Source organism: Oncorhynchus tshawytscha, linkage group LG28, assembly GCF_018296145.1.
Source record: "Oncorhynchus tshawytscha isolate Ot180627B linkage group LG28, Otsh_v2.0, whole genome shotgun sequence".
NCBI classification, from domain to species: Eukaryota; Metazoa; Chordata; class Actinopteri; order Salmoniformes; family Salmonidae; genus Oncorhynchus; species Oncorhynchus tshawytscha.
Window position 1 is genome coordinate 32713892 of NC_056456.1, and position 17258 is coordinate 32731149.

General features: G+C 44.8%; 1 protein-coding gene and 1 long non-coding RNA gene across 5 annotated transcripts; one reads left to right on the top strand and one right to left on the bottom strand.

Annotated features, from left to right (window-relative positions):
* Nucleotides 1-1877: 1877 nt before the first annotated feature.
* LOC112227100 lies at nucleotides 1878-7734 on the bottom strand. Of its 3 annotated transcripts, none has more exons than XR_002949819.2 (7): nucleotides 7667-7734; nucleotides 7272-7405; nucleotides 6913-7009; nucleotides 6747-6812; nucleotides 6557-6644; nucleotides 6368-6395; nucleotides 1878-6119 (listed from the first exon to the last, which is right to left on the bottom strand). It is a non-coding gene; the product is annotated as an uncharacterized LOC112227100 (long non-coding RNA). The 3 variants fall into 3 exon arrangements; XR_002949818.2 differs by having other exon boundaries at nucleotides 7637-7722; XR_002949820.2 differs by having other exon boundaries at nucleotides 7587-7685.
* Nucleotides 7701-17256, top strand: glmna (glomulin, FKBP associated protein a). 2 transcript variants are annotated; one of them, XM_024391939.2, is made up of 19 exons: nucleotides 7701-7820; nucleotides 8323-8413; nucleotides 9218-9343; nucleotides 9754-9870; nucleotides 10186-10294; nucleotides 10536-10770; nucleotides 11080-11179; nucleotides 11659-11840; nucleotides 12019-12072; nucleotides 12222-12252; nucleotides 12358-12447; nucleotides 12589-12630; nucleotides 13971-14044; nucleotides 14123-14207; nucleotides 14362-14471; nucleotides 14634-14697; nucleotides 14862-15000; nucleotides 16572-16654; nucleotides 16788-17256. In XM_024391939.2, exons 2-19 carry the CDS (start codon nucleotides 8375-8377, stop codon nucleotides 16875-16877), a joined length of 1770 nt encoding a protein of 589 aa, XP_024247707.1. In that variant the 5' UTR covers nucleotides 7701-7820; nucleotides 8323-8374; the 3' UTR covers nucleotides 16878-17256. The 2 variants fall into 2 exon arrangements, with proteins under 2 accessions (XP_024247707.1, XP_024247708.1); XM_024391940.2 differs by having other exon boundaries at nucleotides 11083-11179.
* The last annotated feature ends 2 nt before the right edge of the window (nucleotides 17257-17258 follow it).

Below are 17258 nucleotides of genomic sequence, written 5' to 3' on the forward strand. Positions count from 1 at the left end.
GACCAGAGTGGTGGGAAATGTGTTTGTGCATTGATAAGCACACCAAAGCAAACCAAAGTCGGCATTAACAATCATAAAATACAGAAGGCACTTCGAAAATCCTATTTCACGCCATAGCTTGCTGAATTTGCAAGAAAAATATGATTTAATTTTGATTTCAGCACAAATGAAAATGTGGCACTTACTCGCCCATATATTGACGTTTCAGTATTAAGTCACTGAAGAGTTTTATCGTCCGACTAACCATGTGCTATACATGCACGCGTAGTTACAAGCCTGCTAGAGTTAGCAGCAGACGGAGGAGCAATATCCACCGTCATAGTACGGGCGAAGCCTATGAAATGCGAAGCTAAATTGAAGCTGATTAGCTTTAGAAAACCCTGAGTAGATCTAGCTTGCTTCATAGGATTCCCCCCTGGATTCTAGCAGATCGCACCTTGTCGGCTATGCACCCTTTGGGCTCCCGAGTGGCACAGCGGTCTAAATTTCAACTGAATCTTCTTGACTGCAATCCACTCTAAAGTGATGGGTCAACTTTTGCAACAAGGCAAATGACTTTAAAGTGATCTCTCTTAAGCTCTCGAGTGGCGCAGCGGTCTAGAGGCGTCACTACAGACCGCGGTTCGATTCCAGGCTGTATCACAACTGGCCGTGATTGGGAGTCCCATAGGGCGGCACACAATTGGCCCAGCCTCGTCCGGGTTAGGGTTTGGCCGGGGTAGGCCGTTATTGTAAATAATAATTTGTTCTTAACTGACTTGCCTAGTTAAACAAAGGTTAAATAATAAAAACATTAAAGGCAATGTTCCCACGTTTGCTGAGACCGCATTCCATAAATGATACATCTGTCGGCTCAATAGTAAATTACCTTTGGTGGTAGCAAGCAGACTAGGTATCAACAGACAATCCAGAAGGGGCTGGAAACTAATGAGCTTCGATTGGCCAACAGTAACGAGATGTCGCTGAGTATTTGCATAAAGTTCCACATTCCCCAACTTTGGTCCCGCCCTTTTCAAGTCACTAGCCCACGTTCTTATTGCCCAACGGTACCGCCCATTTCGCTCTGTCATTGAAAATAAACGTGCTTCTGTTGTTTCATCGCCCCCCACGTGACATGCAGATCTCCGCAGGCATCTATTGTAAATATGTATATGATTTCTGGGTGGCAATATGACTAATCTCCTCAGCAGCACAATGCACATGTTTGTAAAGTTTACAAAGCTGTGTGTTTAAGGGAACACTTTATTTTGTATAGTCAGTAGGGATGGGTAAGGCATTCCAGATTATATATTTGCCTTTGGTGATGGGAAAAGTATCTCGGAAATAGGCTAACCAGAGGGCTGGTAAATACGTTTTAGGAATACAGGAGCACAGTGAGTATGTCTCCTGGAGCAATGCTGCTACCTGGGTCTAGTGTTGCATGAGGCCCATCCATTATTCACATGATTCACCTAACAACAACAACAGAGGCCTGACTAATTACACAGCTGCCATGCAGTAGGTAGGCCTCAACTGCAAATTATTCATGAGATGGATAGTTGGATAGTTGACTCAAATGCTAATGGCTTGGTGCTGTTCTGTGGTCCTGCAGATATATTGTTAGTAAGTTAAAAAAAAAAAAAAAAAAGATAACACTTCAGATAAGTATGTATGCTTTATGATGTGCTTATAATGCAATGTAAGACTTGTCATAAGACTAATTTATCATTTCTTATAATAAACATTATGAGCAGGACTAAATACGAGACATTTTGAGTTAGTTGAAACCATACTGCAGCCAACAGCCAGGTACAACGTTCAATTATTTGTTGAGCACCTCACTCAATAAGGCATGTTCTTTACCATCTACTTATCAGATTGGATGAAGACAACATCTGTAGCCTTGATAAGGTGATATCAGCTCAAGAAAGCGTCATCTCCCATTTATTTAGACAGCTATAAATCAGAGCTGAAGTTATGTCTCTGGTTTCCTCTCTGGGGTGGTGTACACAGTGGATCAGTTAGGGACCAAATGGAATGTTTCCCAGGGCGTGTGTGTCGCCCCGGGCTGCTGCATCACGGATCTAGAGAGGGTTGGGGGGGTAATCAGGTGGAGGAGATAAGGCCCGAGAGGCGTCTGTGTGTACACAGACGGGAGCAGCACGGAACTGTCCCACACAGCGCCTGCTAGGCTCACGCCCTGCCACCGACCTGCCTGGGGAAGTAGTGCACACACACACCACACACACGCCATCTGGCACAGGTCAAACAATGCAAGGGCAAGCACACAATGCAGATTGGAGATGCCACACACACACACACACACCACTGGATATTTCACAGGGCAACATAAAACATAAGGAAACCTTTGAGTTGCTGTGCCTGTGGTTATGTATATGCATTTTTCATAACAATGAATATACAATTTCTAATTCTATGCATATCTTAATGAAATCATGAATTTTAACAGGTTGGCATTCACTTTTTTGATGTTTAAAATGTACCAAAGAGAGCATCCAAAAGAACACACACACACACACACACACACACACACACACACACACACACACACACACGTGTGCACACACACACACTGCAGTGCACCCTGGATACACACAAGTAGAGATAAATCACGAGGTTAAGTTTGTTGAGAGGGTGTTCCCCCAGGTAAAACAATGTTCTCTGATTTCCTCTGCTGATCCCTGACGGATCCTACTGAAGCACAGGCTCTCCAGCTGTTCCTGCAACAGCACATGACACACACACACAAACACACACACACACACACACACACACACACTTACAGATTGAGGAGCACCATAACGATCATGGTCCCCTCTGGGCCTTTGTGGATAATGTTGGTGTTTGTGAACCTGCCATGGAAAAAAAGACACTGTATAGTAAAAAAATGGCACAGGTCTGATATCGCACTGCCACCAGGCTGGACATCGCACTGCCACCAGGCCTGACATCGCACTGCCACCAGGCCTGACATCGCACTGCCACCAGGCCTGACATCGCACTGCCACCAGGCCAGACATTGCACTGCCACCAGGCCAGACATTGCACTGCCACCAGGCCAGACATTGCACTGCCACCAGGCCAGACATTGCACTGCCACCAGGCCAGACATTGCACTGCCACCAGGCCAGACATTGCACTGCCACCAGGCCAGACTATGCACTGCCACCAGGCCAGACATTGCACTGCCACCAGGCCAGACATTGCACTGCCACCAGGCCAGACATTGCACTGCCACCAGGCCAGACATTGCACTGCCACCAGGCCTGACATTGCACTGCCACCAGGCCAGACATTGCACTGCCACCAGGCCAGACATTGCACTGCCACCAGGCCAGACATTGCTGATTTTCCATGAAAGAGAAAACACAACAGTCTCTGTCCTTTGCTTCAACTTGGCACTGAAAATCTCTAAATCATATTAGCCTAATGTCCAACCATATCAGAGACACCTCATCATATAGATTGAACAATTATAGGTTTTTATTTGACAGTTTGCAGTGTAATGTCTGGCTGCTGTTCCAGCAGGCCTTAGTAGCTAGCAGATAATTCCTGGAAACAGGCCTCTTGCTGAAGGTGTGACTCAAGTGCCTCACTTTTAAATCAGAGCTACAGGAAGTCAATAGCACTCTGCCAATCACTACTTCCTGTTGACTGCACCTCTATCAGCCAATCACAGCCCAGTTAGTGCCCATGACAGGAACAGAGTTCACCTCTGGCAGTTTGGGGCTACCCTGAAAAGTTCACTCAGTTCGTGGAAGCCTTGTCGCCACATAACTTCTCCATAAATACCAGAGCATGTATTCATAGTATCTCAGAGTAGTAGTTCTGATCTAGGATCATGTGTGTCCTCGTCTCCCGTCCATGTAATCTTATTCACTATGATCAAAAAGCCAATACTGATTCTAGATCAGCACTTCAGATAAGATGGTTTATGACTACGGGACCAGGTAAATATTGACTGAAATAAGAGTGTAAAATGTCCAGTTTCTCTCCCAGACAGTATTGGACACTGTAGTAGGAAATGGTGTGTTAAAACAGCAGTCTGCGGTGTAATACATCCATTTTTGTACTTATAAATTAATGATACATACCCATTGATTCTTGAAGAATATAACTTAGAAATTGCTTTATTAGCTAAGTTCAAATGTCATACCCCATCAGAACCCAAAATATAAGCTTGTTTCACTCCAATGTTAGTAAACAAGCATTTAGCTACATCTTCAGTAGCATCTGCTAAATATGTGTATGCGACCAATACAATTAGATTTCAAATATAAACAAACACTGTATTGCCTCAAAACATGCTTGAAACTCTAATCTAGGACGCTCAGGCCTTGCATCCATAGCTCTGTCTATGAATTTGAGAAGAGTTACATTTCTCCAGGCCCATCCTTCAGCTTTTTACCAAAACAGAGGTGGGGAGGCATTTTTTATTGTTTCAATTAAGGATTGGCCCTTTAACTCTCAGAGTTGACATTGGCACTGACCTGAAGGTCCTGACCAGGCTGATGTGGTCACTGGAGATGTCAGTCATGGTGAGACGTTTCCCCAGATGAGGAAAACCGGACATATAAATACACACACATATACACAGAACTTGATTTAATTTCTTAAGTTGCTGAGATGCGAAGTTCAACAAGACCGAGCTAGTACTTACCAATGCTTCTGTAATATTGCTGGTTGTCAACTATCAGCACATCAGTGACCACATTTCCATTGCATAAAACAGTTTTTTGAACTTTGAAAACCGTAGCAGCATTTTCATACAGACACACACACCCTCTAGTGAGCTTCTCAACCATTATGTGTTTCTGTATGAGGTGCTAGGCATGGGAATCAACCAACCACCCTGGTCCTGGGTGGGGGGGTGGGGTGGAGAGAGAGCATGAGAGAAAGAGCGTGAAACAGGAGAAAGAGTGTGAAAGGAGAGAGAGCATAGATGGGAAAGGAGAGGAGACACAGAGTGAGGGAAAGAAGTGAAGTGAGACAAAAAAACATATTCATGGTAAAAGCCAACCTCAAAAACAAGACCATCATCATCATCACACTTAACATCTCCAATGCTTATACATAGTGCCCCCATCTGGACACTGACGGTTACTACACTACACTTATCCCCCACTCACCTCTGAGTCTCAGGGCCCATTTCCCTGACACCCAGTGGGCTCCCCTTTGTAGAACTCCCTGACCCTCTGGGGACCCGCCGTCCCCTCCATCCCCAACCCCTTCTACAACATCCTCCAGCTTATCTTCATCCAGTTCTTCTTCCTCCTCCTCCTTTTTCTTCTTCGTTTCTACTGTTGTTTTATTAAAGTGGTCTGGGCCATATAGGAACTTCATAGTCTCCTCAGTCCACCATTCGTCGAAGGAACTCCATAGGACTTCTAGAAGGTTCAGTCAGACCGAGCCAGGTTTTGGAGTAGTTTCGTGGCCCTTGAGGAGCCCCTGGGCCCCCCTCCTGCTCATGCCCACCTGGGTGATCCTGAGGCCCGGCTGGGTGGGCTGTGCTGGGGTTGAGTCCCACTGAGGGTTGGGAGTTGGAGCTGGATCTTGATTCTGTACACGCACTGTGTTGACGGTTGTTAGTACAGAAGATGTAACCGTGACTGGATCTCTATCCTGCATTGTGACTTGGCTCAGTAGTGCTGCGGCATCCTCCATAGACCGGCCCTCTGGTGAGCCTCTCTCTTCCAGGAAAGGCTACTGCTCACTGGGGTGGTTTGTACCTGTTGTGTGTTGTTGGGGTCCACCTATGTCATTGATTGTCTTTGTTGGTTCTTTCTGTGATTCTTCTGTATTCTCCTCTTTCTTGTCTTCAGCCTTGTTTGTTTGTTTTGGCATCTTTGTGTCCTTCCCTCCCGACCTTCTCTCCCTCTTCTCGTTCCCTCCCCTCCCCCCCTCACCTTCGTTGGTGTGCTTGGGCAGACTGCCCCAGTGCACCCTGGGTAACTGTTGCTGGGAGACTACGCTGGAAACAAAGTGCTGTTCTGTGTCGCTGTGACCGGCTGTACGGGATCATCTGGGGTTCTCTGGGGCCACAGAGTACAGGGGAAGGTTCCTCACATCCTCCTCTCTGAAACACCTCAGTCAGCCTCTCCTCCTCTCCAGTGCTACCGCTACAGACAGACAGAGGGAATCAGGGGGAAGTCAGTCAGTCAAGCCACCAATCAATCAATAAATCAATGGATCTATAATTTAATTTGATGTATACAGTCTGTGAATTATTTAGTTATTATGCCATAATGATTGATAAATGGATCCATCCCTCCAACCCTTATAAATCAGTTGAATGATAGCTACACATCTTATCAATTAATCGAGACTATATGAAATTGTAAAAATAAAAAAAAACGAATGTACATACCAATCTCCTTTATTCATTAAGTTTACATCTGGGGGGTTGCAAACAAAAAGAGGAAAAACATGGTCATAAGAGGAGGAGAGTCAACATTTAGGTCATATCTGGACCTAAAGGAAAATGGTGGCCTACCTGAGCACGGCTATATCTGCGGTTAACCATGACTCAATGTAACGTGAAACGGAACATAATTACCTCTCGTGCTGCCTCAATCATAGATGGCTCTTTGAAATCTGCAGCTCAAATGACTTGGAGGCTTTGTAGCAGAATTACTGCAGAAGGACTAGGTCAGAGACGAAAAGGGCATTGTTTCAGTCTTACATCAGTCACGTTCTTAAATGGTGCTGGTCATAACACAACAGAATATCTGATTCTGTACACTGACCTTGCGTTCTGTAATGTCATTGACTTTATTGGTGTTGGTGGAAATGTTTAACTGTTGAGTGGGGACCTATGAAAATACATATCAGAATGAGTTGGTTTTGACAAAACACTATTTACTCAAAGGCAAGTAAAAAAGGGAGGCCTTTTATAAATAAATGAAACGTTACCTAGCCCAGTTTATTTGAACAGACAGGATAGCCACACAGCTTCACAATAGATCTCTCCTCAACTGTCTTTGTAATTGGCAGAAGTGATCAAGCTTTCCTGCAAATCAAGGACAACATCATGAATACATGACAGATACCCCACACTACCTGAAATAGCGATGTGGTGCTCCTCGATCAACTGATATCTATTGACAGAAACTGTAAAATCTTTCCATGAGGTCATAGATCCTCTTCTAATACTCAAAAGTGGAACCGTTCCAAATCCGCATGTCACCATCTTAGCCACCAACCACAGATAAAAAGAGCAATCTTGTATTTGGATCAGTGTATTTCTAGACCTCAATCTTTATGGTACTCACACAGTCAACCAGGAAGTCCTCCAGTACGCTATCCTCCAAGAGACTCTCTACCAACTGCAGAGGTCTCTTCTCCAGGGGGTGAAAATACATTCTTGCTTCCTCTGCAGAGGTCTGTGCTTTGTCGCTCTTCCCATCTGTCGAATAAGTGACATTAGGTGTCCGTGCTCATGACAGAACGTAATAAGACAGTTAGCTGTAACTTATACTGTAATTAAGTATTAAAGGCTAACGTTGTATGGTTAGCTATGAAACATGTTAGCTAACTATATGTAAACACAACTGTAGCTGCAAGATTGATATCTCCATTTTCATTACTTTTTGAGGACCTACAGAGACCCAACAATATCCAAACACAATGTTAATACCGGTCTGATGATGCCTTATAAAAACGAAACCTTTTACATTGCTCCTTCTTCATGCTGGTCCAATGTTTTGTACTAATTTCAACTTTGACCTGTGACGTATTACATCTACGGCAATGCATCAGGGTCAACGCTGCCGAAACACTTCCGAATCCACGCGACTGACAGTGTCTCCGATAATTGACATGTAAGTAGCAATTCCTCTAATAAATTAAACCGATTAATACTTTAACTATGGCCTTATATTCTTTATCTTGGAAATTAAGCTGTAGATCCTATGTAGCTTTATGAAACGATTACACTTAGAGTCTATTGTTACCTCGATTTCTCGCCTCAAGGCAAAGCAGCCACAATAATGAAGTGATTTGACTATTCCGTTCTTGCTTATTTCCTAATCATGTGCGTTTTAGACAAGGCTAGCTACGCCACTAGTATAAACAAACAAAATACAGTTTTATCAAATCACTAATGATGGAGTTAAACCAAGATACATTTCTGACGTTACATCCATTATGTGTGCCACTCACTCACAGCAAATCAGCTGGTGCATGCTAAATAGTCCTACTTTGCCTTGACTCTCTGTTTTGTGTGCCACGGTTTCATACATAAAACAAAACTGTGATGACTGCATTCGAAGCGTGTTATTTAATAACCCGTACTACTGAACACACATTTTTTCCCCCTCACAGGAGTGTTTAGTGAAGAGATACCCTCTGTTGGAGAACAGCCGAGACAACGAGGATGGCTCTAGAACAACTGAGTGATGTCGTCCAGAGATGTGTAAGTTATAAGAGTACACATAAGACAGGGGTGTGAAATTCCATTTCGGGCTTAGTGTCTGCTGGTTTTTGTTTTTTCCTTTCAATTAAGACCTAGACAACCAGGCGAGGAGAGTACCAAATTAATTAGTGACCTTTAATGTATCAATCAAGTACAAGGGAGGAGCAACACACAGACACTCAGCCCTGCATGGAATGAGTTTGACACGTGTCCCTATGACAACTGAGTTCACCAGACGTCCTCCCCAAGCTGGTCTCGCTCACCAGACGTCCTCCCCAAGCTGGTCTCGCTCACCAGACGTCCTCCCCAAGCTGGTCTCGCTCACCAGACGTCCTCCCCAAGCTGGTCTCGCTCACCAGACGTCCTCCCCAAGCTGGTCTCGCTCACCAGGCGTCCTCCCCAAGCTGGTCTCGCTCACCAGGCGTCCTCCCCAAGCTGGTCTCGCTCACCAGGCGTCCTCCCCAATCTGGTCTCGCTCACCCAGGCGTCCTCCCCAATCTGGTCTCGCTCACCCAGGCGTCCTCCCCAAGCTGGTCTCGCTCACCCAGGCGTCCTCCCCAAGCTGGTCTCGCTCACCCAGGCGTCCTCCCCAAGCTGGTCTCGCTCACCCAGGCGTCCTCCCCAAGCTGGTCTCGCTCACCCAGGCGTCCTCCCCAAGCTGGTCTCGCTCACCCAGGCGTCCTCCCAAAGCTCAGATGCTTAGTATAGCATGTGCGCAGTAGCTTGGGGACAAGGTTAGTAAAGGACAGACCTACCAACCCCCCTTTCCCTCTCTCTCTTTTTCTCTACCCCTTTCTCATGCAGCAAGCCATCCAGGATGACAACTATACGACTGAGGATTATTCCGTGTTCCAGATAGCTGGACGTACCTGTCTAGAGGATGGAGAGAGTGCTCAGGTTCTGAGTATCGTCCTAGATGAGGAAAATAAGGTGAACTAAAGATTGTACCAGACATCTATACCAAGTGTATAGTAAAAAATAAATACAAGTTGTATTATCACATATACACTGGATAGGTGCAGTGAAATGTGTTGAAAAAGAGTCGCTCGCTGTGTTGTTTTACAGGGTCAGTCATAGTAGTACGGCGCCCAGGGAGCAAATTAGGGTGAAGTGCCTTGCACATCAACAGATGGTCATTTGGATGTGGTGTGCTGCTTCTCAGCTGAAAGGCTCTCTCTCTTAAAGTAGCCTATATATGTACTTTTATAGGGATGTATGGTTGGAACCTGAGGTTTTCCTAACCACATGATCTGACCAGGAAAACCTCTGGGTCATAATGATGGTATATGTTAGTTATTACATAGTGAAGTAATACTACTTCTCCCCCTGTTTTTCTGTAGAACATAGTGAAATGTATGGGCTGGAACCTGCTGGGTCCTCTGGTTCAGATTCTGCTGAAGAAGGAGGAAAATAATCTTCCTCCTCACTGCCTCGTCATCCTCACACACCTGCTGGAGGTCTGTTGACATGTTCTAATTATTATACGTTATTACAGGTCTAATACTCTGCGTTTTGACCAATCATATCAGAACTTTTCACATAAGCTCTTTTTCCGAGCTGATCTGATTGAAATGGGCTGCCTGTCTAAACGCAGCCATATTGTTGTTTTGGTTATAAAATGTAAATGTTTGCTAGTCTGGCCCCAGATCGCCATAGGAGTTGGCAAGATATTACAAACAGATCTGAGATTAGGCTACATGTTTGCATGTCCAGACACGGAAGTGCATTGACACAGAAAAAGGAACCCTATATTCTTGTGTGTGATTGGTCAGGTTTGCAGTCCCAAGGAGCTACTGGTTGGCTTGCTGGAGCAGGTTGAGGAGGCTCACCCTGACTCCATCGCAGAGACCGTCATCCTCCTGCTGCAGCCACTACAGAAAGGTGAGGAACACCTTTCCACCGCTGAATGGAAAACCCTCAATATTGTTTGACATTCTTGACCATTAAGAAGTTTCTGTATCCCTTTCCCATGCCTTAATGCCTACTCTCTGCTACCACTCTCTCAATCTACACACCCCTTATCACCTATCCACTCTCTTACCACCTTCCCACCCACTTCCTCTACTCCCACCCTTTCCCCCACACTGAACCTCTCCCTTACTGTCTCCACCCTCCCCCTCAGTATTGTTGCGGCTGGGCAGCCGGAAGGCCTCCTCGGTGGGCATGGCTCTCTCCACTCTGCTGGACCAGGTGGCCAGGCTGCCCGTGCCCCAGACCAAGGAGCAGGAGGAGGACGACGTGTTCAGCCTGTGCCGCTGCTGCTCGGCCCTGCTGGTCTTTGTCAGGCCCTTCGTGGAGGAGGCCAAGCAGAGCAGGACGCCCAAAGAGGATGAGCTGAGGACTGAGCTGCTCAAGTTGTAGGTCTACATGTTTTATTGGGGAGTTATTGAGTTAGCATGTGTATTTTTTTAATTTGTATTTTTTTTTTTTACATAGGGACAGATACAATACACCATCATACTGTAGCTTAGCAGATGAGAATTGGATTCTGATTGTTTAATAGTCACATGTACAGGGTTGCAGGTGTGATTGCAGGGTACAGTGAAATCTTTGGCTCCGAGCTCCAACGTTAAAGTACGGTGCATTAAGTGTCTAGGTGCATGAATAGAGTGTGTCTATAACGTGTGTATAGAGTGTGTGTGTGTGTGTGTGTGTTGTCACCCTAGCAGTATGAAGAGTCTTTGTGAGCCTCTTCTGGAGGTGCAGCTGAAGGATCCTGAAACCCTAGCAGAATCTCCCCTCAGGAACTTTGCCACAGAGATTCTGGTAAGATGCCTGCTCAGATTGTGACCATTGCTCCTAGAGCTAGCCTGGTTCCAGATCTGTTTGTGTTGTATATCTAAATCCTATGGGCATTGACAACGACTATAGGAGACTGTTAATACAGCACAAGCAGCTCTGGCAACAGGCTAGCTCTTTTTATACTATTCATGAAGATTATATTTCACTTCCATTTAAGTGTTTACATTAGTCATTTTGCAGACGCTCTGGACTTACAGGAGCAATCAGAGTTAAGTGCCTTGCTCAAGGTCACATCAACAGATTTATTTTTACCTAGTCGGCTTGGGGATTCGATCCAGTGACCTTTCGGTTACTGACTCAATGCTCTTAACCGCTAGGCTACCTGAGTTCTCATACAGCTAGGTGAAACTTCATCCTGTATAGGGGTAACTAACTAATAAAGGGCTAACCCTCTCTATACTTAGGTTAACCCTGCTCCTCCTGTGTGTGTGTGTGTTTTGCAGGGCATCCTGTCAGACATCGGGGAGTCCCTCCCTGACCTACTGTCTCACAGCCTGCTGAGGAGGAGAGAGGTGCCTGGGTTCCTGGAGGAAGAGGTGTGCTACCCCAAAGAGTCTCTGGCCTGCCTGGCCTACCTGCTGTTCGTACAGCACATTGCCATGGATACTTTCCCCACAGTCTTCAGGTAGGGAATAAAGACTGTGTGTTTTCAGTTCATATTACTCTGAAAGTACTGTTTGCACCTGGCTAAGAAGTTTTTTATTCAATTTGTATTGTATGCCTCGGTGGTATTGGGGTTGGTTGGCTCTTAATGTAAGTGCTAAAACAGTGTTGATTGTCCTAACACTCTTTTCTTCTTTCAGCTCAGTGTTTATTCTTCAGTGTAATATGGAATATATCAACCTCTTCTTGAGCAGGTACATATTCATTTACTTTTGACTTTCTTTTCCAATTTATGTAAATGACAAAGTATAGCATTTTATAGACTTCTGTAAAGTATTGAAAATTGGTTTTGATTGTGTGTCTAAATCCAAACAATATATTTGGTGCCCCCCCCCCTACCCAGAACGGAAGAATCCAGACTGCAGAAAGGACTGGTAAGGACCCTCTGTTTAAAAGTCGGAAGACTAGCAATTCTGTACAAGTAAAACTTTCTCATTGACTTTCTACAACTCTTAATTGCTTGTTTGTCCTTTCCTAAGGACCTGTATGAAAAGAGCCTGGTTAGGGTTGAGGACAACAGTCTCCCAGTCCAGCTAATGGAGCTCAAATCTTTCTTCAGTGTCCCTCAGGTAAAACAAAACATCCAATATTGATGTAATGCCGCAAATACTTGCGATAGTTTGTGTTTTATCAATCAGTAGAGAGGAATTGCTTCATCCCATCTCACTGTGTGAATCACAATGACATTTTATCCTTCCTTTACATTTTAGAACTTGGTGAAAGTCATGACATTGTGTCCAATTCAGCATTTGGTAAGTAACCTGTATACATATACTATGACTACTTTGTCCTCTGGAGGTTGGATTTATAACACATATATATACAGTGGGGCAAAAAAGTATTTAGTCAGCCACCAATTGTGCAAGTTCTCCCACTTAAAAAGATGAGAGCCCTGTAATTTTCATCGTAGGTACACTTCAACTATGACAGACAAAATGAGAAAAAAACATCCAGAAAATCACATTGTAGGATTTTTTAAATGAATTTATTTGCAAATTATGGTGGAAAATAAGTATTTGGTCACCTACAAACAAGCAAGATTTCTGGCTCTCACAGACCTGTAACTTCTTCTTTAAGAGGCTCCTCTGTCCTCCACTCATTACCTGTATTAATGGCACCTGTTTGAACTTGTTATCAGTATAAAAGACACCTGTCCACAACCTCAAACAGTCACACTCCAAACTCCACTATGGCCAAGACCAAAGAGCTGTCAAAGGACACCAGAAACAAAATTGTAGACCTGCACCAGGCTGGGAAGACTGAATCTGCAATAGTTAAGCAGCTTGGTTTGAAGAAATCAGCTGTGGGAGCAATTATTAGGAAATGGAAGACATACAAGGCCACTGATAATATCCCTCAATCTGGGGCTCCACGCAAGATCTCACCCCGTGTGGTCAAAATGATCACAAGAACGGTGAGCAAAAATCCTAGAACCACACTGGGGGACCTAGTGAATGACCTGCAGAGAGCTGGGACCAAAGTAACAAAGCCTACCATCAGCAAGGGCATTGAAGATGAAACGTGGCTGGATCTTTGAGCATGACAATGATCCCAAACACACCGCCCGGGCAACGAAGGAGTGGCTTCGTAAGAAGCATTTCAAGGTCCTGGAGTGGCCTAGCCAGTCTCCAGATCTCAACCCCATAGAAAATCTTTGGAGGGAGTTGAAAGTCCATGTTGCCCAGCAACAGCCCCAAAACATCACTGCTCTAGAGGAGATCTGCATGGAGGAATGGGCCAAAATACCAGCAACAGTGTGTGAAAACCTTGTGAAGACTTACAGAAAACGTTTGACCTCTGTCATTGCCAACAAAGGGTATATAACAAAGTATTGAGAGAAACCTTTGTTATTGACCAAATACTTATTTTCCACTATAATTTGCAAATAAATTCATAAAAAATCCTACAATGTGATTTTCTGGATTTTTCTTCTCATTTTGTCTGTCATAGTTGAAGTGTACCTATGATGAAAATTACAGGCCTCTCTCATCTTTTTAAGTGGGAGAACTTGCACAATTGGTGGCTGACTAAATACTTTTTTGCCCCACTGTATTACTAACATTAGCGGTCAAATGTTATTTTCTGTTCACAGAGAATTAAAGGACTAAAAGTGCTGCAGTTGAGCATCGATAAATTTGACACGGAAGCCAAATACAAATTCTTCCAGTTAAGTTCACCCCTGTAGAACAATATGGCCGCTCTTTTGTTCCGACACCTTTCTGATAACTTTTCACGTCGTTTTAGGTGCATGCTGAAGACAAGTCACCATGCAGGAGTAGAGGGCTACATCATCAAGAACATCAAAAACCAGATCGACTTTGCCTTTAAGGTACGGCGCTCATGGTTTTGCGCCTTTTCAGATTTACACGGATTGCAAATGTAAATGATTTTAAATTTTTGGGCTAAAACTTCAAAAAAATGAACTATACCTTTACCAATGGTGCTATATTACCTATGTAAATGTACATATCTTTCCTCGTCAGCCGGACAAGGGTAACGAGTGGTTCATGGGGGCACACCTGTTCCCTCTCCTGCGTCAGGTGCTGTGTCTCCCCCAGGGTCCTGAGACCGACCTCCTACAGAACCTGGACAGGTCAGTCCACTCCACACCCAACTACCAGTAGTTGATTGATGCAATGTTTTCCACCCACCATCCAGGCAATATTCACTACAATAATTGATCGATTCAAACAAGTTTAGCCCAGTGAGCAGTAGTAGGGTGTAGTGAGACTTAACGCCTTGGTCTTTCTGACAGGGTGATGGAGTCTCTGAACCTGCTGCGCTATTTACTCATCAGAGACAAAGCGTGGAGGAACCAGGTAGCTACTGCCTCAACCACAACACATCCGTATTGCAGAAGGGATGTTTATGAACACAAAAAGTGACATTTTGATATAGTGAGGATGACTGAGGATGTTTACACTATTGCCTGGTCTTCTTTGGGTTAATTGAATGCACACACTAATCATTCTCTGGTGTCCAGACGGGGATCTGGACTGAGCTGTATAAGATTGAGGACTACTACATGAAGCCACTACGCACAGGGTTGAACATGTCCAAAGCCCACTATGAGGCTGAGCTCCAGAACACCAAAGACAACAGCAAGAAGACCAATGCTAAAGGTGAGACACAACCACTTAGTCTCGTCTAGGTGCCAGCTGGTATACCTTCCTAAACTCAGCAAAAAAAGAAACGTCCCTTTTTCAGGACCCTGTCTTTCAAAGATAATTTGTAAAAATCCAAATAACTGCACAGACCTTCATTGTAAAGGGTTTAAACACTGTTTCCCATGCTTGTTCAATGTACCTGTGGAACGGTCTTTAAAACACTAACAGCTTACAGACGGTAGGCAATTAAGGTCACAGTTATGAAAACTAGGACACTAAAGAGGCCTTTCTACTGACTCTGAAAAACACCAAAAGAAAGATGCCCAGGATCCCTGCTCATCTGCGTGAATGTGCCTTAGGCATGCTGCAAGGAGGCATAAGGACTGCAGAAGTGGACAGGGCAATAAATTGCAATGTCCTTACTGTGAGACGCCTAAGACAGCGCTACAGGAAGACCGGACAGACAGCTGATCGTCCTCGCAGTGGCAGACCACGTGTAACAACACCTGTACAGGATCGGTACATTCGGACATCACACATGCGGGACAGGTACAGGATGGCAACAACTGCCCGGGTTACACCAGGAATGCACAATCCCATCAGTGCTCAGACTGTCCGCAATAGGCTGAGAGAGGCTGGACTGAGGGCTTGTAGGCCTGTTGTAAGGCAGGTCCTCACCAGACATCACCGGCAACAACCTCGCCTACGGGCACAAACCCACCGTCGCTGGACCAGACAGGACTGCCAAAAAGTGCTCTTCACTGACAAGTTGTGGTTTTGTCTCACCAGGGGTGATGGTCGGATTCGCATTTATCGTTGAAAGAATGAGCGTTACTCCGAGGCCTGTACCTTGGAGCGGGATCAATTTGGAGGTGGAGGGTCCGTCATGGCCTGGGGCGGTTTGTCACAGCATCATCGCAGGCAATCTCAAAGCTGTGCGTTACAGGGAAGACATCCTCTTCCCTCATGTGGTACCCTTCCTGCAGGCTCATTCTGACATGACACTCCAGCATGACAATGACAATGCCACCAGCCATATTGCTCATTCTGTGCGTGATTTCCTGTAAGACAGGAATGTCAGTGTTCGGCCATGGCCAGCAAAGAGCCCGGATCTCAATCCCATTGAGCACGTCTGGGACCTGTTGGATTGGAAGGTGAGGGCTAGGGCCATTTCCCCCCCCAGAAATGTCCGGGAACTTGCAGGTGCCTTGGTGGAAAAGTAGGGTAACATTTCACAGCAAATCTGGTGCAGCTCATGTGGAGATGCACTGCAGTACTTAATGCAGCTGGTGGCCTCACCAGATACTATTACTTTTGATGTTGACCCCCCCCCCCTTTTATTCAGGGACACATTCAATTTCTCATAGCCACGTCTGTGAAACTTGTTCAGTTAAAACTTATGTTCATACAAATATTTACACGTTAAGTTTGCTGAAAATAAACGTAGTTGACAATGCGAGGACATTTCTTTTTTTGCCGAGTTTACTTCTGTGGTGTCTATTTTGGCTCCCTGGCGTCTTAGGGAACGAATTGGCTTTCGATCCATGTTTTCTTCATGTGATAGTAACTTCTGTTTGTCTGAGCAGAGTCCCAGACCCAGGAGTCAGTGTGCTCTCTGACAGTCGGGAACGAGAAGATGCCAAACATGACGCCAGAGATGCAGCTTCAGGTAAAACATTTAGATACATCTGTATAAAAAAATATTGTTTCTGTCTTTGGGTCATTTGAGAATTAGCATGATTTATACATCTCTGCCTACTTTGTATGTAAATGTATTTTTAATCTCATGCTTGTCATTGTAGGTTCTGCACTCAGCACTGCACACGTTTGACATGATGGAGAGCGTCCTGGCGAGAATAGAGGAAATCATGGAAGTGAAAGAGGAACCCTGAGCAGCAGTGGATCTGGGTTACAATTTCACCATGTTGTATTGAGGCCTCATAATTGAAACTCCCTCCCTGTTGCCTAGATAAGCGATTTGGGTCATTAAGCAAAGCACTTTGGATCACTTGTTTCTGGTGAACTTTCTTTGGATTCTGACATCGTTACCTAAATATGTCAGGTTCAGGCATAATGACACCAAGACCAGCTTCTTGAATACTTGTAATAAAGCATGTTCAGTCTTCAACTCGACCAGACTAAATGCTCAATGGCAGTTTATCCTTTTAAATGTCTGCCGTGGCCATTTATTTAGTTACTCAAATGCCACTAAGTTAAATCATGTTGCTGGATTTTTGTTAGATAGTTAATAAACTATGCTTTCTAATCATGCT

Coding starts and splice junctions, on each gene's coding strand:
- glmna (XM_024391939.2), top strand. CDS start 8,375: ATGGCTCTAGAACAACTGAGTGATGTCGTCCAGAGATGT. Junction 12,448..12,588: donor CTTTCTTCAGTGTCCCTCAG/GTAAAACAAAAC, acceptor TTTACATTTTAG/AACTTGGTGAAAGTCATGAC. Junction 15,001..16,571: donor CAAGAAGACCAATGCTAAAG/GTGAGACACAAC, acceptor TTGTCTGAGCAG/AGTCCCAGACCCAGGAGTCA.